This window comes from Empidonax traillii, unplaced genomic scaffold (genome assembly GCF_003031625.1).
Source record: "Empidonax traillii isolate 1590-97213 ecotype Southwest subspecies unplaced genomic scaffold, ASM303162v1 scaffold309:size1915965, whole genome shotgun sequence".
Taxonomy (NCBI): domain Eukaryota; kingdom Metazoa; phylum Chordata; class Aves; order Passeriformes; family Tyrannidae; genus Empidonax; species Empidonax traillii.
This window is the reverse complement of record NW_020955502.1, coordinates 511,382-534,566: the sequence shown is the minus strand read 5'-3', so window position 1 is coordinate 534,566 and position 23,185 is coordinate 511,382. Positions and strand designations below refer to the sequence as shown.

The 23,185-nt window shown below is 47.7% G+C and overlaps 1 protein-coding gene and 1 non-coding gene across 2 annotated transcripts; both read left to right on the top strand.

Moving 5' to 3' along the window:
• The first annotated feature begins 411 nt into the window (after positions 1-411).
• On the top strand, positions 412-13,324 carry CTH (cystathionine gamma-lyase). Its single transcript, XM_027891119.1, has 12 exons — positions 412-634; positions 2,303-2,384; positions 2,908-3,003; positions 4,691-4,800; positions 5,370-5,501; positions 7,261-7,318; positions 7,977-8,054; positions 8,707-8,859; positions 9,262-9,383; positions 10,778-10,830; positions 11,920-12,058; positions 12,727-13,324. Exons 1-12 carry the CDS (start codon positions 485-487, stop codon positions 12,733-12,735), a joined length of 1,182 nt encoding a protein of 393 aa, XP_027746920.1. The 5' UTR covers positions 412-484; the 3' UTR covers positions 12,736-13,324.
• Positions 13,325-22,890: 9,566 nt separating this feature from the next.
• Positions 22,891-22,972, top strand: TRNAL-AAG. The gene has a single exon. It is a non-coding gene; the product is annotated as a tRNA-Leu (tRNA).
• The last annotated feature ends 213 nt before the right edge of the window (positions 22,973-23,185 follow it).

Here is a 23,185-nt window from a genome sequence, read left to right as displayed (position 1 = left end):
TATGACTCCTCAGGGCTGAGCAGAGGGCAATGCTCTGGCCTGTTGGCAATGCTCTTCCTGGTGCACTCCCGGATCCCATTGTCCCTCCTGGCTCCAGGACACATGGCTGGCTAAGGGACAACTCGGACTCCCAGATCCTTCTCCGCAGCGCTGCTTTCGCAGATCACTCCAGCGTGTGCTGGTACTGCGGTTACCTCTTTCCCGGATGCTGAGGCGATGCACGCAGCGCTGCTCCCTTTTCCCTTCCCAGGGAAGGAGCCCTTTTTCTGGACGATCCCCCAGGATCGGGACGATCCCGGCTCGCGGGCTCCCCCCGGCGGGCGGGCGGGCTCTGCTGCTGCGGGGCTGGCCCCGCCCCCTCGGGGCCGCAGCCAATGAGGGGCCGCACCGAGACCCCGCCCCCGCCGTGCCCCCGGCGGTGGCGCGGCCGCCCCGGCAGTTCCCGGGACACGCGGGACAGGCGGCACAGGCGGCACAGGCAGACATGGAGCGCGGCTTCCTGCCGCCCTTCCCGCACTTCGCCACCCGCGCCATCCACGCCGGCCAGGATCCCGAGCAGTGGCGCTCCGGGGCCGTGGTGCCGCCCATCTCTCTCTCCACCACCTTCAAGCAGCGGGCGCCCGGCGAGCATGCGGTGAGTGTGGCCGCCACCGCGGCATCGGGTCACCCCCGAGGCACCGAGACCCCCACGGGGGTACCGAGCCATCCTCGGGGGTACCGAGACACCCACGTGGTACTGAGCCATCCTCGGGGGCACCGAGCCACTGGGCACACCGGTAGGGGACCCCGAAGGCCCCGCGTGGGGAGGTCCGGGAAGCGGCTGCCCCTGGGAAGGAGAGGGAGCTCCCGGTGGAAATGTTTTCCCACGTGGCAGCTTCCGGACAAACCGAGCATCTTTTCCCCCGCTGGTAGCGGTGGTTTCGCCCAGGGAGGATGTGGAGTCTCCGTCACTGGAGATATTCTAGACCTGTGTGGACACAGTCCTGTGCCATGTGCTCTGGGATGACTCTGCTGAAGCAGGGAGGTGGGGCCAGGTGAGCCACTGTGGTCCCTTCCAGCCTGATCCAGATGTGATTGTGTTTTCCCGGGAACTGAGAGAGATTGGGATTATTTCCACGTGGAAAGGGGAGGAAGAGATGCTGCTGCCCAGCTCCATGAGCTGCACAGAGCCAGGACTCTGGGAAGCTTTACCTGCCCATTTTTCAAATGCAGGGCCCAGGCAGAATCTGTGTTCTCCTTTGCACACATTGTGTGAGAGGCTGCTTTAGTTTTCCTTCCAAACAGAAGGAAATATTTCATAAGGATTTTGTTGCTGCCCTATAGAAAGTACTGGGAAGGTTTGCATTGATCTGTCCTGAAGTTTCTGATTGGCCATGGCACAAATCTGCCCCTCCTAAACCAGGGTCTGCTCCAAAGCCACAGGCTGAACTGGGCCAGTTGGGCAGAAGGGATGTGCCTTGTGATCCCTGATTCTGCACAGAATTCAGCTGGGAATGCCTGGGAGCAGGCAGTTGCGCTGGAGAAGCCCTCAGAAGGAGTCAGCTGCTGTATCCACAATCCTAATGTCAGGCTGTTGGTGTTCCTGCCAGGAGCTTTGCGGGAGCAATCCTCGGGATTCCAGCACACAAGGAAGTTGTCATTAAACAGGAATTTTCAAAGAATGCAAATCCCAGGGTACTCAGCAGGTTCTCTGTAACAACTACATCCAGCATGCATGACTGGTTTCCCCCACAAAGCTGGAGCAGTGAGTTGTGGAAGTTGTCAGAGAGTTGTGGAAGTTGCCACAGTCTGGGTTTTCAGGAAGTGACAGGTACAGTTTACCCTGTGCCATCTCTGAGGCTGAGTGTGGTGGAGATGGGAAAATTTCCCCTGATAATTCCCTCCAGAGAGGTTGTGGAGTCTCCTTCCCCGGAAGTATTCAGGAACCCTCTGGACACAGTCCTGTGCCATGTGCTGTGGGATGGCCCTGCTTGAGCAGGGAGGTTGGAGCAAATGTCTCACTGTGGTCCCTTCCAACCTGACCCATTTTGGGATCTGAGAGTGAGTGGACTGTGTCAACCTTTTCTCCAACAGTGACCACGGACAGATGTTTAGGAAAAAGTAGGAGAATGTGAGTGCTCCCTGGTGTACCCCCAGACAGCTTTTGCTGATGGGAATGCCCAGTTGTTGTGCCAGGAAACCCTCCTGCTGTTCTGGGAGGAGCTGGATGCCCCCAGCAAGGGCTCTTGGAGGCATCTGGAAGTAGTATTGTCTAAAGCTTTCCCAGTGCTCTCTCTTACATTGTCTCTCACTTCTATCCCAGGGATATGAGTATAGCCGGTCTGGGAACCCGACTCGAGATTGCCTGGAAAAGGCTGCGGCTGCCCTTGATGGAGCCAAATACAGTGAGTAATTCATGGCTTGGGGAGGGCTCAGGGCAACCTGGATTAGTGGGAGGTGTCCCATGGCAGGGGGTCGGACGGGGTGAGCTTTAAGTCCCTTCCAACCCAAACCGTGCCATGATTCCACAATCACAGCTCTGACTGCAAGAGCGGCTTCAGGGTGTCAGAGTCCAGCAGTTATTGTTGAAAAGCCCAGCTCAGTCCCTGGGCTTTCTGTCGTGCTTCCTTCACTGTGTTTGATGCTTGAGATAAGCTGAATCCATCCCTGTGCAGCAGCACTGGATGCAGTGGCAGGGGGAGCAGGCAGCCCCTGGTCCCGGTATGTTTCCAGTCTGGCACCAGTGTCCATCCTGGTCCTAAGCTGTGTAAATCAAATGGCTGCTTTAACTGGCTGCGCTCAACCAAGTGAGGAAGAGTGAGAGTGACAGTTCCTTTGAGAGGCAAAGTGAGGGAGGTGAAGGCAGGTCTGACCAAGTTGTATCCCATCAAACACAGCCTGTCTGCCACTTACTCTGTTCTGTTCCAGGTTTAGCTTATTCTTCGGGTTTAGGAGCTCTTCTGAACATCTGTCACCTATTGAAGGCAGGGGATGCAGTCATCTGCATGGATGATGTATATGGAGGTATGTACAGCACCACGGGGGTTTTGATCTTCACCGTGCAAAGGATCAAACGGACCTGAACTCTCTGAAATTCCCCTTTTCTTTGAAGCTTTTTCACCTTGTGAGAACACAGATCACTCCTGCCTGATTTGGGTGTTAGAATTTCAGGCACTGAAACATTCCATTGGCACAACATGGAGGTTTAAAACTATGTAACAACAAATGCATGTTTGAGTGAGGAGAAATACCAATATCTTAGTGCTGCACTTACGTTTGTTTGCAGGGCAGAAACCTCTTTCCAGTGGCTGGTATTTCTCTGATCCCTTCCCTAAGTTTAACCCTTTACCAGCATGGACTGTCTGGACTGTTCCAGACAACTCTTCCATCATCTGCCCCCAAAGCACAGCTTCCCTCTGTTGTCCCCGTGCTTTCTGAACACTTCAGAAATGCCACAGCCCATTCTTAGGTATTGATCTTGCATCATGTTTATCAACAACTCCAAGTCCCAGTCCCAGAGGGCATCCACCAAGCCAAGTCCTTCAGAAGGTTGAGGTCATGCAGAATTCCTGAGGAGGAACATGCTGGCAGGACATGGTATGACAGTTCCTTGGTGTGTGACTTCTCTTCCATTGGTCAGCAGGGCTGGTGTCTCCAAGGCCTTGGCACAGAGAGGTCCAACCTGCTTTGTTATCAAGGGAAGGCTAGAGGCAGGTTTCCCAATCAATAGCTGGAAAACCTGGAAATCAACTTTCCTTTTCCTTAGACGTGCTGAGTGTTTGCCAGTCAGTTCTCTGTGCTTGTGCACATCAAACCTAAACACACATACTTGCTTTGCACACTGAAGTGCTGTCATGCCAGAGAGTATTCTCCAGCTGCAGCTGGAGACAGCAGGAATCTCTGCTCCTTTAACTCACAGCTCTCTCACCACAATGCAGTCAATCATTGAACCAGAGCACATGGGCAGTTCCTCACTTCTGGAGGGCTCAGGGGGGTATTTTTCAAGCAAAACTTGCTCACTTGCTCATTAAAACCTCGACCCGGGGTGGCTTTTGCAAAGATATTTAATTGTTTTTCCCCTGACTTTTTTCCCATACTTTTGTTATAAAAAAAGCATTTCCTTAAACCCCCAAACCACTCAGCTATGCCTTCAGCACACAGAGTCTCCGTGTTCCATCCCTTCATGCTTTGATGGCAAACTGCTGTTGGACAGAAGAGAGTCCATGTGGGATAACCTTGGCAGAGACACCCAATAAGTTAATGTTTAATCCAGGCAGTGTTTCCAGGTAGTGTGTTACTCATCTATTAATCAATTGTTTGCTGCTGGATTCTTCTTTTAATTTTCTCAGTGAAAGGTTCCAAAGACAGACAGGAAGGAAAGAATCAGTTTTAATGGAATGATAATAAACACAGTACTGGAGTCTTACCCGTGATCCTTCTCTGTTTAATTTTCTGATCAAAAAACCCCCACTGATTTCAAATACTTCATAAATCACTCTGATCTCATATTCCCGTTATTACTTTTTCATGACAATTAAAACTACAACAATCTTTAAACATTTTTAGAAATAAAACAATGCTGATTTGTCAATTTACGTGCAGCACAAAGCTGTGCCCTCCTGACTTTCCCTGGATGATACAAAAAACTGGAGAGCAGTGAAAGGAAGTCCAAGGAACTTGTTTCATTTTGTGATTTTGGGGTTTTTTTTAGGCACAAACAGATACTTCAGGAAAATCGCCTCAGAAATTGGTTTGAAGGTAGTTTTTGTTGACTGCACAAAACCAAAATGCCTGGAAGCTGCAATTACACCACAGACCAAGGTAGGGGAGAGGGAAATGAATGTTGTTAAATAGTTTTATTCTTGTCTGTGTTGAATTTGGTGTCGATCTGAGGGGCTGCAGGGTTTGGGGCATAGCTGGTCCTACCAGGGCACATGGTCATGTTTGTGCTGCCTTGTGGAAAATGTTTTAAGAAGAAAAAAAAACACCCTGGAGAGAGGGAGGAGGAGGGAAAAGGTAAGAAAGAGCAGAGGGAACATTGACCTCAGAGCTGGAGGTGCTCCATGGCACTGGAATGGATAATCCCCTGATCCAGGGAAGTGATTCAGACCTTTGGGTGTAAAGACTTTGTTCTTGCTCTGTCAGGCCTTCTCCAGGTGGGATGAACCTGAGTTTACAAAAGCTTTGCTGTGCTTCCCATGTTGAGTTTGTGGGGAATCACCTCAATCACCTCTCCTAAGCAGTCTTCCCTTGCTCCAGCAGGGAAGCCTTGTTTCCCCTCTGGGAAGCTGGCAGTCAATAAATTATCACTGAAAGCACTTCTCACTTACCCAAGGGCATCAGCAGCACTGCAAATCTCTGACCTGGTGGTTTCTGTTGGATTTGTGCAGCTGGTTTGGATCGAGACCCCCACCAACCCCACGCTGAAAGTCATCGACATCCGTGCCTGTGCTGATGTGATACATAAACATGGGGATGTTCTCCTGGCAGTGGACAACAGCTTCATGTCTCCCTATTTCCAGGTGTGTTCACCATTATCCCATTATTCAGTGTAGTTGAAGGGACATTTTCGAAAAGGGAAGCACCAAGGAACTGTAGTTTTGATCTTCGCATTGTAAAATCACTTGCTCTGTTTCTAGCTGCAGGTTAATGCTGCTGGTTGCATCAGTGGAGGTGTATCTGGCATTCAAAAATCATGGATTTTGCTTCTTACTGATGAAAATGACAGCAGGCCTGGTAAAAAGTGTCCTGTTGTCTGACTGGCATTTTTATAGCAATTCTTTTGTATGTGCTGTTTAAGCACTGCTCTGAACAACTTGGTAGTCTGAAAAAAGTAATGGAAGAAAAAGTTAAAATGAGCAAACTTTGTTCAATCTTCCTTTGAGACATTCAATATTTCTTCAATATTTTGGTGAGTATGTGGCTTAGAAGTTCATAACTCTGTCTATAACAACTGACATAACTTTTCTATACTGATAACACAAAGTGAAGAGATTTTCTTAAGTTCTGAAAGTGTTCTGGAATAATAAACTTCCAAGTTTTGTTGATCTTAATATGGACTGGAAATATGCATATAAATTTCCCAGGAGACCAAGCCAATCCCTTGTGTTTTAGGTTTAAAGTCACCCTTTTTGCAGAGTGCAAAGCGTCTGGTTTTGTTCAGGGTACTGAGATCTTCATGAATTTAGGGACTTCTGCACAAAGTGTTAATGCTCAGCTCCAGGAGCACTGCAGTTGGTCTGGGACATTCCAGAACCTTGGTGATTCCCCCCTGCAATGTGTTACTCAGTTCAAAATTCACAATTTACCTCAGAAAGGGGGGTGTGAAAGGCACAAAGTGAGCTGGGCTGGTTAATGAGTCTGGGTCAGCCTGGTGCCAGTGCTAATGATTAATTTTGGTGAGGGGAGTAGGTAGTGTTGCTAAACCCCTCCAGACCTCAGCTGGTGCTAAGCAAATGAGAATTTCAGAGTGATTTGTATGTAAATATTGAACGTAAAAGGCATTTTTCCATGGTGGTTCTGGCTGTGCATCGGGAGTGAGTGTTATCCATGTTCCTTGGGTGGATGTCCATGTTCAGTCTGGCTCAGCAGCCTTTAGACCTGCTTGCTTTGTTACCTTTTAACACCCTGATGCTCTTGGCTCTTTGGAATATGTTTATATTACAACATCCCTCAGTGATTAATTAAAAGGATTACATTGTTCACAACCTCTTGCCCATCAACCTCTTGCTTTGTCTCACCTTCAAAAGGCTTCTGGGAACAAAGCTGGGAGGTGAGGGAAAACAGCTGGCAAAGAAAACCTCCTTTCCTCCTGTTTTCAGTTCTTTCAGCACAGTATCACCAATACTTGGAAAGCAATTTTTTTTGCTTTTCAGACTGTTGAAGTCTTAATTTTCTAAGGAAATCCACTTTGGAGAGTAAATACCATTATTTTTCTTGCCTCAGCTAAGCAATAGAACTATTTTTTCCCAAATATGAACTGTATGTTAGATGGATTCAACCACTTCTCTCCCTGAAGCCAGTGGGAATTGGACCAGTGCTGTTAAATCGCATTTGATTGTGCTTATCTTGAATTCAGTGTCTCCTTGTGCTTTTCGTTTTATCACATATTCAATCATCATTCTCAGGTTTTTGTGTTTAAGGTGTTAAATTTTTGTGGGTTTTTCTTTAGTTTCTCCACTTATTTTTTGCTGTGTAAGCTCTCAGCCTTTTTGGATAGCTGAAAGTGAACCTGGCTGCACACAGGCTTTAATCAGAACCATGAATTTAATTTTGTTTCAGCGTCCTCTGTCTCTGGGGGCTGATATTTGTATGAGTTCTGCGACCAAATACATGAATGGTGAGTGTGGGAGTTCAACACCTACTTAGGGCAGGGTTGGATGGAATTTTGGGAAGAAATCCTTCCTGTGAGGGTGATGAGGTCCTGGCACAGGTTGCCCAGAGAAGCTGTGGCTGCCTCGTACTTAGAAGTGTCCAAGGCCAGGTTGGAAGGGGCTTGGAGCAACCTGGGATAGTGGAAGGTGTCCCTGCCCATTGCAGGGGGTGGGATGAGATATTTAAGGTTCCTTCTGACTCAAACCAGTCTGGGACTCTGTGATAGTATGAATTATTATTATTATTATAAAGCCATGCTGGCTTTAATTTGGCTACAACAAATCAGGTGCCTTCAGGAGGAGGTGGGTTGGGAGCTGCTCTCCCTGAACCAGGAGCTGCTCACCAGGACATTCCTGGTTCCTGCAGTGTCCTGGCAGCTGGTAGAGGTGCCCTAGGAAGTGCCAGTGTAGGAGACAGCTTGGATCTGCTGAGCAGAGCCTTAAAAACAGCCCAAATCTGCCGTGTGATTTTTGCCTGCACAGGAAGAAGGGCAAGAGCTTCAGTAACAACCCAAGGCCTTGCAAAACTGGGGTTTTAGAACACCAGAATGGAGAAACTGGGAGGTTGAGGCAGAACCCTGGAGCAGATGGAATGGCTGATCCTGTTGTTGTCTTCATTTGTAGGGCATAGTGATGTGGTAATGGGGCTGGTCTCAGTGAATCGGGATGATCTCTATGAGAGGCTCAAATTCCTGCAGAATTGTGAGTACTAATACAGGAAATACCTGGAAATGAAGCCTGGTCACAAACCAGCTCCTACTGGGGAGCGTGGAAATGCACACAAGTGGGAATTCTGCCTAGCTCAAATGGGCAGAACTGGGAATAATAAAATAAATTTTTATTTTAATAAATTCCAATACAATTAAAATAATGTTTAAATTAATAAAATAAACTTAATAAAATTAATGACACTGGTCTTCACTTCCTAACTGCTTCTGGAGAACTGAGGAGGCACATCCCGGAAGCATCAAGGTCTGTCTGCCTCATGCACACCTGCAGTTAAAGGGGTTTTTTAAACTCACACATCAGAATTTTCTTATATATGTTGATTTCAAGCATTTTACTGTCTCTTAATTGTCAGGAATAAATTTCTGTGTGGGGTTGTGCCTGCCCTCTGCCTACAGCAGAGACAATGAAGGTATATTATGTCTAATAAATAGAACCCTTGAGGCTTCAGCTTGTTAATTCACCTCATTAATTGGCTCCCCACATGTGTGAGATGAGGAAGGCAGATTGCAGCAGGTGTCTTCCCACTTGTTCCAGCTTTAGAAATGTTGGAGATTAGGACTATATCAGTTGTACTAAAACCCAAACCAACCCCTTTTTTCTGAGGAATTTTTTCTCCCTTCCCCAGCTCTCGGGGCCGTCCCATCTGCCTTTGACTGCTACCTGTGCAACCGGGGGCTGAAGACGCTGCACATCCGCATGAAGCAGCACTTCCACAACGCCCTGGCCGTCGCCCGGTTCCTCGAGTCACATTCCTGCGTGGAGAAGGTCATTTTCCCAGGTGGGTTGGCAGGACCTCTGAGCAGGAAATGTCCCAGAGGGTGGGTTTGGGTGCTGTGATGCTCCGTGTCACAGTCACCTTCGTGTGGTGACTCGAGCAGGGTGTCCACCTTGGAGCTTCAAGGTGTACACCTTGGAGCGGGCTGAAAGGGAGCTGCTCCTCCTTGGAATGAGGGTCATTCACTCCAAGTGATCCTCAGATTCCAGGAGTGACTCAGGCTGGATGTGTGGAGTGGGCTGAGGGGGAGCTGCTCCACCTCTGAAGGGGGGTAGTTCACTCTGAGTGACTCCCCAGATTCCAGAGGTGACTCAGGCTGGATGTCCACCTTGGCAGAGGCTGAGGGGGAAGCTGCTCCTCCTTGGAATGAGGGTCATTCACTCCAAGTGACTCCCCAAATTCCAGGGCTGCCTTCCCACCCTCAGCATGAGCTGACGAAGCGCCAGTGCACGGGCTGTCCTGGCATGATCACCTTCTACATCAAAGGGAACCTCAAACATGCCACTGCCTTCCTCAAGAGCCTAAAGGTAAATGACAATAAAACACCTCCTCGGAGGGACGAGGGATTGTCCTGCTGAGGGGGATGGTAGAAGTGGCTTTTTTTGGTGAGGGGAGAGTCTTTGTCTGTACTTGCAAAGCTCCTCAAGTCTTTTGGGTGTGACCCTATCTAAATAATAGATAATTTGTAAATGTGAGGCTGATGAGGGGAAACAAAAGATGCCTGAGCTCCTTGGAAGGGTTTGTTTGCACAGCAGGTGAGGTGTGTCCAGGTTAGCCCAGGAAATGCTGCTGACAAAGGGCCTTTTGCCAAAATACCTGCAGGAGATGTGGCTGGTGTAATACTGCTGGAATATTTCAAAGTGCTCATCAGGAAAATAAAACATTGAGGAGAGACCTGAATCATGAAGCAGAGAGGGAGTCCCTCAGTTTAGGGAATGGTTGGTTGTTTAGGTGACCCAAACAACAGGTTTTTGCTGTTTTGCCATGTGTTCATTCTGCCTGTGCCCTTTGATGTGTTTCTAGTCTTGATCTCTGGTTAATTTGCATCCTGGTGGTTTTGCTGTTTGTTCTTGGAAAAACCAATCAGTAAGAACTGGCAGAGGTGAATTAGAACTTCCTGCTGCCCCCTGTCTAACTTGCCAGCTGATGTCAACCACTGAAAATGAATTACTAAAAATATGATTTGCCCACAAAATATCCTTTGACCTGAGAGAAAGGACTGAATCCTGACACAAGAGACCTGCCAGCTTTGACTAGAAGTATCAGGGAATGTGTCCCAGGAGAAGTAGTACCTTACGGTTATCCAAGGCCTTTGACTTGGATGACCATCACTTTGTCACCAGGCTTGTCCAAAAATAAAGTCATTCCAGAGAATCATAGAATCCCACACTGGTTTGGGTTGGAAGGGGCCTTAAAGCCCATCTTCTTCCACCCCCTGCCATGGTCAGGGACACCTCCCACTATACCAGGCTGCTCCAAGTCCCATCCAACCTGGCCTTGGACACTTCCAGGGATGGGGCAGGATGAGTCTGTTTTAAATCTTAGTAGCTCTTACTTCCTAAATGTACACTTTATTCCTGAATTACACTAATACCATTTATAAAATAGAAGTTATTATAGAAAAACTTAGGGGAAAAAAACCCTAAACATTCTTTTTCCCTAATGTCCTCGAAGTGGTCACTGCCCCAAGGCTGCAAGAGCTCAAGAAGCATATAGACAACGCTCTCAGGGACAGGGTGGGATTGTTGGGGTGTCTGCAGGGCTAGGAGTTGGGCTCATGATTCTTGTGGGTCCCTTCCAGGTCAGGATATTCCATGATTCTTTGACATCTCTTTCCATGCATCTATGGAAACTTGGATTAACTTCTGTCTTTCACGCTTCCCTTTCACCCTTGTTAACTTGTGTTCCATCTTTCCCGTAGGTGTTTGCCCTGGCTGAGAGTCTGGGGGGCTATGAGAGCCTGGCAGAGCACCCGTAAGTTATTCTTCTATCTTCAAAGTCTAGAAAGGCTGCAGAGTCCCCCAAAAGATTAGTGGGAGTTCCAGTCCCCAAGGCCAAGCTGTTTTCCATGTATTGAAAAGAATGTTGTGTTGTGTAGCACAAACATAGCAGAGGATCCAGGAGTGAGTGAATTCTGTGAGAGTGCAGTGATGGAGGAATTTTGACTGGAAGACTGGGATTTAGGAATTTGTTCTGAAAACAATACAAGGAGTCAGTGCTTGTTGAAATTGTGGAGCAGATGGGATGGAGGGAAGAGCTGTGCCATGCTCCCTGCTCACACAAGAGGGCGTGGTCAGTACATGCACCCAACTGCCTTGTTCTCCCTGTCAGGATTTTTTGCGGGAATTTTAGTAACACTTGGCCACTCCTGTTAAGGTTAAAAGGCTAAAAAGAGGATTTATATGGAATTAGATTCTTTTACTCAAAGCCAATTTGCTTTTCAAAAAGATACGTGGGAATTTATGGCTTTTTGTGCTAAAGCATTTCAGGTATTCATTTTAGAGTAACAGCAGATCTTAAACCACTCCAGCAGCTGGAAGAAATTGTGAGTTGGTTGGTGGAGCACAGGGGGAAATACCTTCTTGCCCATATCCTCCAAACCTGCAGAGAGTAAACCCTTCAGTGTAATTTGGTAGGGTTTGACAAGAAGAAACCAGAAGTTAATAGAAAACAGGAGATTTTATACTGGAGGTTATTCACTGCAGCTGCTTCTCCACATGCAGAGCACAGCTTTTAGAGCAAAAAAAAACCCTAAAAAACTCTGGAAGGAAGAGGAATGGGATTTTCTCCTTTTTTAGCTCCAGATTTTTAAAGTATCCACTTCTTATTAATAATTTGTAGCTTGGAAATGCTTTCCTGAAACTCTGAAGTCCCTGACTTCACATCATTTACAGTCACTGTCACCCACGAGCTCTTTCCATCTGTGGGTTCAGCAGCAAGTGGCACAGGAAAGGTGTAAAACCTCATGAAACTTCGGGGGTGCTGGCAGAAAACCAACTGCTTTGGGCTTTACTGAGGAAAGTGCAAAGTTCTTAGGAAACAGGCTGGTTTTTGTCTCTGCAGGGCCATCATGACCCATGCCTCAGTGCCCCAGGAGGACAGGGAAGCTCTTGGCATCACTGACACGTTGATTCGCCTCTCTGTGGGTTTGGAGGATGAGGAGGATTTACTAGCTGACCTGGACCAGGCCCTGAAGGCTGCGGTGAGTGGGTTCTTACCCCCTAAAAATCATTCTGTGTCTCCCTGAGACACAGAATTACACTCCTGGTAATTCTTACCTCATTTACATTTTAAGCCGCTCTTAATCAGACCTTGGATTTAAAGCTCTCCCTGTCAGGATTCCCTGTACCAGGTTTGTGTCCTGGTCAATCGCAGTCTCAACTGACACGGATTCAGGTCCAACAGATGTTGGAGTCATGGGGATATCCCTGCTAAAGTCAAGCTCGGGGAGACTCTCACACGGGCCTAGAAAGGCTCAGTGAGTGTTTCAGATTTTTCCTGGCAGGGTTGAAATATATTAAGGAGCTTCAAGAGCTTCTCTCAAACAGTAAGTCCAACATTCAAGTACTGCTGTTTCAGTCCACTCCTGATGCTCCTCTCCCACAGGTCTGGATTTCAGACTGTGGATTTTTTGTGTGTGTAGGGTTGGGTTTTAATGTTTTTTGTTTGTTTGTTTTTCAGGTTTTTTTGTTTAGTTTTTTTAATGATAGGAAAAGTTATCATCATTAACTACACATATTTCTATTTGGCAGCACAGAGCATGAAAATAATCTAATGCCAAAATGTGTCTTATTTATGAAAAGAAGAAGAAAAGTTTGTGGTTGATGAGGGGCAGAACATAATTACCTCTCTTTTCTCTTCTCCTTGCAGTTTGCATAAGCCTTGAGACTTAAAGAAGGAACTTGGAATTGGATGTTGCCAAGACTATGGAAGAGAACACGTAAAACTAAATTGCTCCTTTGATTTGCCTTTGGGAATTTCAATCTGGATTCCTGGGGAGTCTCCCAGGTGCTGTTGGGTTGGTTCTGCTGCTGCCTGGCTGTGCATGGACTGTGTGTGGCACAGCCTGGGCCCTCTTATGGGTCAGGGTCTGTTGTTGGGAAATCCGTTGGGATTTCTGGAGTCAGTAACTGTGTGAGAGCAGCCATGGGTTCACTCAGGAATGTTCTCCCAGAGATCAGTGTTTATTCTGGTCATTTGAGGTCACAGGGGGTGGTTCCTGGTGCTGCTGGTGGGATGCACAGTTCATTCTTCTCTACTCTTCCAACCCAACAGCCCAGCTTAAAAACCTGATTTGCCTTAGATTTATTTTAATTAGGTAGGAAATGTGCTTTAAAGCTTTTGTCCTCTGGATTTTTTAATGCAGAATTAAAAATAAAGCTTCGAAAATGGTAAATAATAGCTTTCTAATAGCTGTTAGCTATGGGAATGATTGGAACAATTTTAATTAAAATATGTTTGAATTTCCTTGATGTCTTCCTTATTCTTCCATTTCCATGTGCTACTTGTGTTCAAAATCAAGTGATGGAATGACCCTCACACTGTTTAAATTTTCCTATGGGAAGAAGATGTCATTGATGGTGTTACTTTTGTCAAGAAAAAGATGTAAATTTGGATGTAGAACACCTTCTCCTGCAAATTGCAGTGTTCAGGCAGGGAATGCTCAGGGGGACTTGGTGGGACAAGGTGTCCCCTCCCACGTCCCCCCAGGTGACTCTGCTGAGGAGCCACCGAAGAGGCACAAGGTGCTGCAGGTTTTTGTTACAGGACTGACTGCACAGATCCTTCTTGGGGAGAACGTTTGGCTTTCCTAAACTAAGTAGAAATTCTGGGATTTCTGTTTGCTTTGTGTTTCAGACTGAGAGCTGACATGAAATGGGAGTTGGGTGATGGTCACTCACCAGCTGATTACAGGCTGCCTTAGGCTGTGCTCTGGGACAGCCCAGCTCGTGAGCAGGAGAGGAAGGAGGGCTGAAGCTGAGGCAGGAAGGCTGTTTGTGTATCACCACACAAACAGAAATAGCCTTCATTATCTACAGTGATGATATCCTGAGAAAACTGAGGTGAAGGTATTCACACACCTAAGCACCTCATTTCACACTGATTTGGGTTGGAAGGTACCTTAAAGCTCATCCAATCCCACCCCCTGCCATGGGCAGGGACACCTTCCACTATCCCAGGTTGCTCCAAGCCCCATCCAGCCTGGCCTTGGACACTTCCAGGGATGGGGCAGCCACAGTTTCTCTGGGCAACCCATGCCAGGGCATCACCACCCTCACAGGGCAGAATTTCTTTCCAATATCCCATCTAATCCTGCCCTTTGGCAGTGGGAAGCCACTCCCCCTTTTTCCCTTTCCCCTCCTAAGGGTGGGTCACTGGTTATACCAGGTCAGGAGCTCATAATGCCCATCCACAGGAAGTCCCTCAGATCCATGTGTTTTTCTGGGAAGTGCAGCCCCTGTGCAGTGCCATGAGCCTGCTGGTTGGTCTTTGGCTGCTCCTGAAGGGCGGCAGTGTCTGGTTTCTGTCAGGAGAATCTCTCATCTCCCATGAAATGAAAAGCTTGTGTGTTTGCTTGTCCTGCTGCTGACGGGAATTTCCCTTATCCCATTTGTTTGGGGAAAGATAAAACTGCCAGCAGTGAAATTCTCAATGAATTGTCCCATGATTTTCCTGACACATAGAATATTGACTTGAAGCTGCCTCTGATGTCGGACTTGCCGGGAACTGGTCCCTTCATGGCGAGGTTACAGTGGTAGGAGATGCACCCAGCTGATCATACACTGATTTTTCGCATTTTATATCATGGCCCCAACCTGGCAGAGCTCAAGGAGCATTTGGACAACACTCTCAGGGATAGGGTGGGATTTTGGGGTGTCCTATGCAGGGCCAGGAGTTGGACTTGATGATCCCTGTGGGTCCCTTCCAACTCAGGAGACTGTAGGATTCTATACATCTGAGCAGGAGATAATCCTTTGGGATCTCTCTCTGTATCTCTGTTCATGACTTTCCTGGATCCATTCCCTCTGACCCCAGATTTGGGTTGTATTTCCCATATTCCATCTTTATGAAGATAAAAGGGCACATTTCATCCTCAGGGTGATGTTGCAGCTGTGGATTCAGATTCATTGCGCTTGCAGGGGAATTTCTTTTTTATGTTGAGGCCCAGATCACTTGTATTGGCTAAAGATACATTTTTTCCTGGAAAATAGTGGAGCAGCACTAAGCCTGGAGATAAGACCAGTTAAAACAGAGGCAGAGCTGGCTTCCAGCCCCACCGTTACGAGTGGCCGCAGTGCTGGGGTCAACTTGCACTCCCAGCCTCAGATTCCCTGGATCTGAGCTTTTTTTGGCATTTCTTGCAGTCACAGCCATTTGATGAAGGGCTCTGTGTTTTCCAGCCAAGAGCTGAACCACATTAGTCAGAAGAGTTCTTAGAAACTTCAGCTTTCACTTACAGGAAAGTTGCTGTAATTGAGGTCCTCTCTTTGTCAGCAGTTGATAAACTTGTCTACCCAGAAAACGTTGGGTGATCCCGCACAAAATTCCTGTTCCTGGAGCCAGCCACAGACTTTGGCAGCTTTGCTGCTGCCCCTCGATGGACACATCATGAAGATGCTCCATCTCACTCTGCCTCTGCAAGGTCCGTGTCCGAGCACAAACTGGGAATGACAGCTCATATCCCGCATATTTATGGATTTAGTGGGCTCAAAGGCATTAACTCCAGCCAGCAGATGCCCTTTGGTACTGGCACAGCTTCCCAAGCCCTGCACTCACGTCTCCATGAATCACCAAAATGAGCCTGAGCCTTGTAAGTGCTCTGTAATTCTTTTATCTCTGTTATGTGCAGGAGCTGACTTACAAATGCAATTTTTATTCCTCCCTTTTATCATCTCCCATCAGGAAAATATTGACTCTCTCATGTCTTGCTGAAGAGCCGAATGTTGGGAAATGGAGTTGGAGATGCAGCTCTCACTCTGCCAACCTCATAGAATCATGGAAGGGACCCAGAGGGATCATCCAGTCCAGCTCCTGGCCCTGCACAGGACACCCTAGCAATTCCACCCTGTCCCTGAGAGTGCTGTCCAAACACTCCCTGAGCTCTGTCGGGCTCAGGGATATGACTTCACCATGGCCAAACCCAGCTCTGGGTACCCACAAAGGTGAGGGCGCCTCAGTCTCTGCACACCCCCCAAGTCACTGCAGGGAGTCCCCGTCCCACCAGCTGGGCCCTGGAATGTCAGAGCAGGCTGGGGGGTTGGAAATGTTTTCCTTCCCAGGTTTTCAGCCATAATTTCTAGCTATTTAGCGCGACTGAGAATTTATTTTCCCCCTCTTGTAAACCACATTTTTCACCTCTTTTCTCATATTCCTACTTTATTAAACCCAAAGCCTGAGTCTTCAACCAATTTGTGGGTCAACACCACACCTGCCACCGGAGCAGGACCAGTCCACATCTACACACACCTCTCACCCTGAGAGACCTTTATCAAGACCAGCTGCAGAATTTGGGTAGGAAAGTTTAACAGTTAAGGTTGTTTTTTTCCAATATTTCCATGTCTGCCTGTGTTTCCAAGATGCTTGTTGAGTTCTCACCATGGTGCAATTATTGACACTGTAATTAATGACTTTAAAAGGCTTCATGTGTTTCACAAGAGCAGTGTGAGATCTGCAGGAACGGAGCAGAATTCCATTTCAGTTGGGAATATTTCCCAAGAGAGTGTGTCACAAAGGCTGTAAGAACGAAGAAATTATATTTAGATTATGTTAATAATTTATCTCTTCTCCCCTTTGAGGCTTTCATGAGGACAGATGAACGTAAAAGGAATTCTCTCACTTGGACACATGGGGAAGAGCAGAAACAGAGCAGTTCCAGCCCCAAATCGCGTTTTCTGTTCCCAGGCTCTGTGTCAAATCAGTGCTGCTGCTTTTGGGGAGGGATTCCGTCCAAACAGCCAGTTCTCAACTTGTTTCTACAGCATTTTGGATGAGGAGATGGGAAGTTTGGGTTTAAAGTTTAGGAACAAGAGATAATACAGCAAATATTTTTCTGAAGAGAGAAGCGTCCCAGGACATCAGATTTAGATGCTTCTGCCTGTGGCCAAAGCAGAAAAGAGAATGAACATGGAAGGAAGCAAATGCATCGAAAAAGTAAAAGCAAAAGCAATCAGATAACATAAATAAGAAAGAAAGCCCCATTCATTGAACTTGATTTGATCTTGTTGCTTTTCAGATGGGATGTGGTCTCCTAGGTCTCATTTTGGGCTTCCCACAGGGGCGTGTCCTGCCCGGCAGCCCGAGGTCTGCAGTGGCTGTGGTTGGTGATAACACTCTGTCCTTCACCACTTCCCTGGAATAACAGTAGTAACAGGGAACCTCAAAACCCATCCAGTTCTATCCCCTGCCATGGGCAGGGACACCTTCCACTATCCCAGGTTTCTCCAAGCCCTGTCCAGCCTGCCCTGGGACACTTCCAGGAATGGGGCAGCCCCAGCTTCTCCCCTTCCCTCTGTGCCTTTCTCCCATGAATGTCTGAACTTGGAGCACTATGCTGTGTCCTCCTTCCCAAGCAGGCTTTTGTTACTGCTGTTGCCGTTTCAAAGGACTTTATTTTGGAATCACTTCTGTTCCCAACACCAAATCTTTTGTGAGGGCTTTGACACTGACAGTAACTCACAGAAGCTTTAGCTGAAGTGATGCCTTTGCCAACAGCCACAGATCTGTTCCCACAACTGCTGCCTGTGTCCAGCAGCTCCTCCTGAAACTCCTCCCAGGAGCTCCAGGCACGTTTCTGGCAGAAGTCCTTGTGTTTCCCATCATACTGGTGCCCTGCCCTCACACCTCCAGTCCTTGCTGGAGCAAATCAGAAGGTGAACATGGAGCACTCGGTGGGACTCAGTTTGACTTCGGCACTGCTTGGGAGAAAAGAGAAATCTGGGAAAGGGTTTTTCTTCCTCAGGATCTGGGCTGGAGGGGAGCTCCAGGACATCTGGCAGGAGTAAGGCTTCTGCACCTTGTTGGGTTTTGGGGACTTGGAGGACCACGAGCAGGAGTGGATTGTCTGGTCCATGCAGGAACAGCCCATCCCTGTCTGAGCTTGATCTCACCTCAGGTCTCTGCAGGAGCTTTCTAAGTTGCCTAAAATTTTTGGAGACCCCTTTCAGGTGACAAAACCCATTGTTGATCCCTAATCCTGAAGTAAGTTACTTTTTTTCTACTGTACATGAAGCTCCCCTGCTTCTTTTCCCTTGGAAACAAATTTCTTTCCAACTTGGCCATCGGGCTCAGAATAATTAATGAAAACTCCCCTGAGACTCCAAGAAACAAATGCCTCCATTTACAGCAAAGGTTAAACTCAATTTACTCTTTATTAAATCCATTCTTCAAAGAAAAATCCAAACAAATGCCCTGCAGGACTTTCAGCACAGGCAGCTGGTGCTGTGCATGTCACCTGTCCCCATGCACAGGGTCAGGACAGCTGCCATCCCAGCTGAGGTGGGTGTTTGTCCAGCTTGGATCTAATAATCTAATCTCAGTCTGTGCCAGGGGAGGTTCAGGTTGGACATCTGGAGGAATTTCCTCATGGAAAGGGTGTTCAGGCATTGGAAGGGGCTGCCCAGGGAGGTGGTGGAGTCCCCATCCCTGGAAGTGTCCAAGGAACAACTGGACGTGGCACTCAGTGCTCTGGGCTGGGTGACAAGGTGGGGATTGGCCACAGGTTGGACTCGATGGTCTGGGAGGGCTTTTCCAGCCTCAGTGGTTCTGGGATTTTGTGATTCCGTGATCCTATGGCAGGGAATGTTTCCTGGCTGCTGGGAGCAGAACCATTCACTCTGTTCTGTGGATGTGCCTGTGCTGGGAGACCCATAATGAGCTCGGAGAGGATGTGCAGGAGGACAAGAGCTGATCCCAACGATTCCCTGCACTGCTGTAAGTGGACAGAAACCTTCAGTTCATTACCTGGTGAGAAATGAGCCTATTATCCTGGGAATAAAAGAGATAGGGTTCCTATTCAGTGGCAGATAACGAGGCATCAGCTCTCCACCCTCAGCTATTCACAGTTACATAGCTTTTTACCTCCTCATTCCTTTCTGAACCAAATTTGCCCTTTCAGAAAAGACATGAATTCCATTTGCTCCAGCCTCAGCTCCTGCACACTCTGTGCTCTCCTTTCCCTCACCACTGCAGAGCCTTTCTGCCTTTGAGGCTTCAACCAGAGCCTCTTAATTTGACGATCACTGTGGGAGTTGACGAGGCTAGAGCCAAGATTTAGTCCTTCCAGGGCTCTGGCAGCAGCTGAGCTCGTGTGGAAGTGAGGGTCCTTTGGCAGCAGTGTTTTGGAGCTGCTGAAAATGCAGGGTGGGCAGCAAGGCGGGGGGTGAAAGGGTTTCATGTCTCCTGTAGATTCCTCAGCTGTTCTTCTCCCAAAAGTTGAATTCCTGTGGTGCAGCCCCTGCAGATCCCCTGTGCCTGCTCCAGTTTTCCTGGTGGTGTTTCCATCCAGCAATAGTAGCTCCTGCTTAAGGGACCCCTGATCTTTAGACTACCTTCCTGCTCTCAGCAGTGGCCAGGCCATCCGTGGGGTGGCCCTGTGGGATGACACAGGCTGCAGGGGTAACCCTGACCCAAGCAGAGACACCTGTACTTGATCGTATTCTGCTCATCCTGGGTGTGCAGGAGCAGGTGGCTCTGACTGCTGATGGAGGATGGATGAGGGATGCTGGATGCTAGATGATGGATGATGCATGATGGATGGTGAAGGATGGGTGGGCTGTGCTCCCAGTGATGGCTCAGGACAGCAACTGCAAGGGGTCCCCATTAATTTAACTCCAACATTAAACTGCTCATGAGGAAGAATGCAAAAGTCTTTCCAAATGTGGAAGGACTTTTTGCAAACAGGATCCCAAGCATCCCCCCTTGACTCGTGGATTCCTTGTGGAATTTCTGTTCGTATCCATGGAGTACATCCATAAGGCTCCATGAGATGGATGAGGCTTTGCTGGAAGTGATGCCTCTGCACATCCCTCTGCAGCTGGAAGAGCCCAGCCTGACAAACGCACTGTTGATGCTCTGGATCGAGCGTGTTTTCCAGGGAAATGTAGGAAAGCTGGTGGCTGATGGCAGAGCCTTGTTTGGGATCCTGTTTGCAAACAGTCCCTCCACATTTGGGAAGGTATGTGCAGCCCTGGCTCAAACCAGGGCTGTTAAAAAGAGAAGTAGCTGCTAAAAGATGAATATTTAATATTTTGTTATGTTCATATGTTTTTTATTGAATATGTTTTTTATTATTTCTTTATCAAACACGCATTTTGGGAAGCTTTGCTCAGCTGATGGGTGAAAAGTTCTTCAGCTCCTGGGTGCCATAGAGCCCCCTGCAAACCAGCTCCTGTGCCAGGAGAGAGACTTATATTTGGGAATGATTTTTAACTGAAAGAGGAGAAATTTAGATTAGAGGTTAGGAAGAAATCTTTCCCTGTGAGGGTGATGAAGCCCTGACACAGGTTTCCCAGAGAAGCTGTGGCTGCCCAATCCCTGAAGTGTTCAAAGACAGGTTGGATGGGACTTGGAACAACGTGGGAATGAGATGGTCTTTAATGTGCCTGCAAACCCAAACCAGTCTGGGATTCTGTGAACTCCTCTGAGGTGCCCTGATGCTCCTCTGAACCCCAAAGGACCTTCCATGCTCACAAACCAGCCCAGAAAACTTCCTCTTGATCCAATCCTGATGCCCATGGGGACCCAGTTTTCCCAGTGCCTGCAGCATCCTTACCTGGGGTGTATAAATATTCATGAGATGGGGAGAAATCCTTATCCCAGCATCTTTTATATAAAACCTCTCACTTGCACTTGCCCAGCTCCCCCCTGTTTGAGTGAGAGCACCGAGAGTGAGGCATAGGCTCACAGGAACCTGACTTATCTTCCTCCCCCACTTTCCAACTTGGAGATATGATTCCCAGTCCTCCCATTTCCTTTGTTCTGAATCCCAGTTTATGTTTTCTCTAAGAGGTTATGCTAACACCAATCAAAAGCCCCACAAGTCAGTTTGCAAATTTTGCTGCCAGCCTTTAATGACCTGCTAAAAATAACAGGAATGATTCATCTGCTAATCTATGGAAACGGTGGTTATTTGCTCTTGGCAGCTCTCTTGGGCTTGGGCTTGGCTGCTGGGGATGACAAGTGTGAGCAGATCAAGGAATATTGAAGGGATTTTTCTTCTCTGTGCTACAGGGGAATGAAAACATTTTCTACAAACCCAGGTGGGTTTTTTTTTGGCTGTGGGGAATCTCTTGGGGGAGGTCTCAGGGTTTTTCAAACCTGTGGTCCCAAATTTGGGCACAGATATCCAATATTATTAATGTAATTTTTAGACAGAAGTATTTAAACAGAAATCATTTTAATCAGAGATACTCCAAACAGTGTGTTTGGGAAGCCCTACAAAGGCTCAATATTTTCTAATCTCTTAATAGGGGCTGTTTAAATGCCCTAATAAGAAAATAAGGGCAGTTGTAATCACTTCTTTTTAATTGAAATAATCTCATTGGAATTATTAAAATGATTTAGGTTTTAATTCCAAACCTCCTCAGCTCTGCAGCACATTTATTGTGGAGGTTTCCCAACTCCAGCCCTTTCCTGACCCCTGCCATGCAACAACATGCAAAATGCCTTAAATCCTGTTCCTTTCCAGCTCTCCTAGACTGGATTAATATTAGATTTGACCAGAGCAGCTCCCAGTGCCACTGGATCCACACAATCCCACCTGACCCAAATGGAGCTTTAAAACCTACATGGGATGAAATTTGTTTGCAAATTATTTGGCAGCTGCTGGCTAAAAATAAATAGACTTTCAGAAATCTGTGGCGGCTTGTGAATGTCCCCTTAATGAAAAAACAGTCTATTTCCTCAAATAACCAATTTACTCTCTGTAATTTAATCACCTCTGTTGATGTCAAGGCTCTTTGCCCAAGGCAGGACCTGCTGCAGCAGGCGGTGTGAGGGATCCTTGGGATCTGTCCTAGGATTTGGGTCTAGGGACTCCTAGGATTTGAGCAATGAGGACCAAAAAGCCATGGAACAAGAAATTAATATTTTTGCTTTTTTATCAATGGTTATTTTTATGGTTTGAATCACAAAGTGACTCAGAATGGAAGGGTTTGAAAGCACATGTCATGTTTCCAGATATAGCTCAGGGAGCTGGGGGGTCTCACCGTAGTTCTTACGGCCAGGATCATTCCAATGAATGAAAAAGGTGCAAAACATGCCAAATCCAAACATCCCTTTGAAACCCTGTTTATTTAAATGTGCTTTTATCACCGTGCTGAGGAAGGAGAAAGTGCTTGTGTTTAGCTGTGGAAGAAAAATATTTACTTAACTCCAGAACTTCCACCACTTCCCTGTGTCTGGCTCCCAAAGCTTGTCAGGAGGTTTCCTGCAGATTTTGGCATCTTCCCTGAGCCTGAAGTGGGCTGCTGGCTACACACCCACTGCAAGGCCACTTCCCTTGTCACTTTGAGCAGGAGATCCATGACCTCATCCCCTTGGACCTTCCACTCCAAGCACCTCTCTGAGTCACTAGGGGCATAGGGACAGAGGGCAAAGGGACAAAGCAGACAGGAAAATTGGGTCCTGGGTCTTAATTCCCAACAGGATGGCAGGATTGCCCTCAGTCATTGAGAAAACAGTCACAGGGGTGGGTGTGGAAAGATCTGGTGGATCTGGTGGTCTCCCTGTTGGAGTTCAGAGACTCCTTGTGGATTTAATAATTTAATCGAGGCTGCCATGGGAAGGAATGAGAGGAGAGGACATGTCAGAACAGGTACATTCAGCAGTGGGAAGGGCAGCAGAGACTGTGTGTGTGTGTGCGCTGCAGGCAGGGCTTGTTTCTCCTCTGGGCTTTCATGAAGAAAATGAGAATAAAACAGGATTTGCATGAGGTGAGGACAGTCAGGATGGTCCAGTGGTCCAAGGCACTGTGCCCAGGTCAGTGTTTCCCTGGATCCCAGGTTCCAATGCTGCTCCTGGTGTCCCTTTCCCCAGGGTAGCGTGGCCGAGCGGTCTAAGGCGCTGGATTAAGGCTCCAGTCTCTGCGGGGGCGTGGGTTCGAATCCCACCGCTGCCAGTACTGTTTTAACACCTGGAGGCCATCCAGAGGGATCTGGACAATCTCCAGGAGTGAATTTTAACCGGACTAAGTGCAGGTGCTGCAGCTGGGTGGAGGCAACTACTGGGATCAATCCAGGCCCCGCTGCGTGCTGTGCTGATCCCACAGCCTGGGCAGCAGGGGAGGGGGGATTCTGCCCCACTCAGGTGTGACCCCAACAGCAGATCTGCC

What these genes read in the sequence shown, in the direction of transcription:
- CTH (XM_027891119.1), top strand. Translation starts at nt 485, where the DNA reads ATGGAGCGCGGCTTCCTGCCGCCCTTCCCGCACTTCGCCACCCGCGCC. An exon ending in CCTTGATGGAGCCAAATACA is followed by an intron (nt 2,385 to 2,907) that starts GTGAGTAATTCA and finishes GTTCTGTTCCAG; the next exon opens with GTTTAGCTTATTCTTCGGGT. An exon ending in TGCGACCAAATACATGAATG is followed by an intron (nt 7,319 to 7,976) that starts GTGAGTGTGGGA and finishes CTTCATTTGTAG; the next exon opens with GGCATAGTGATGTGGTAATG.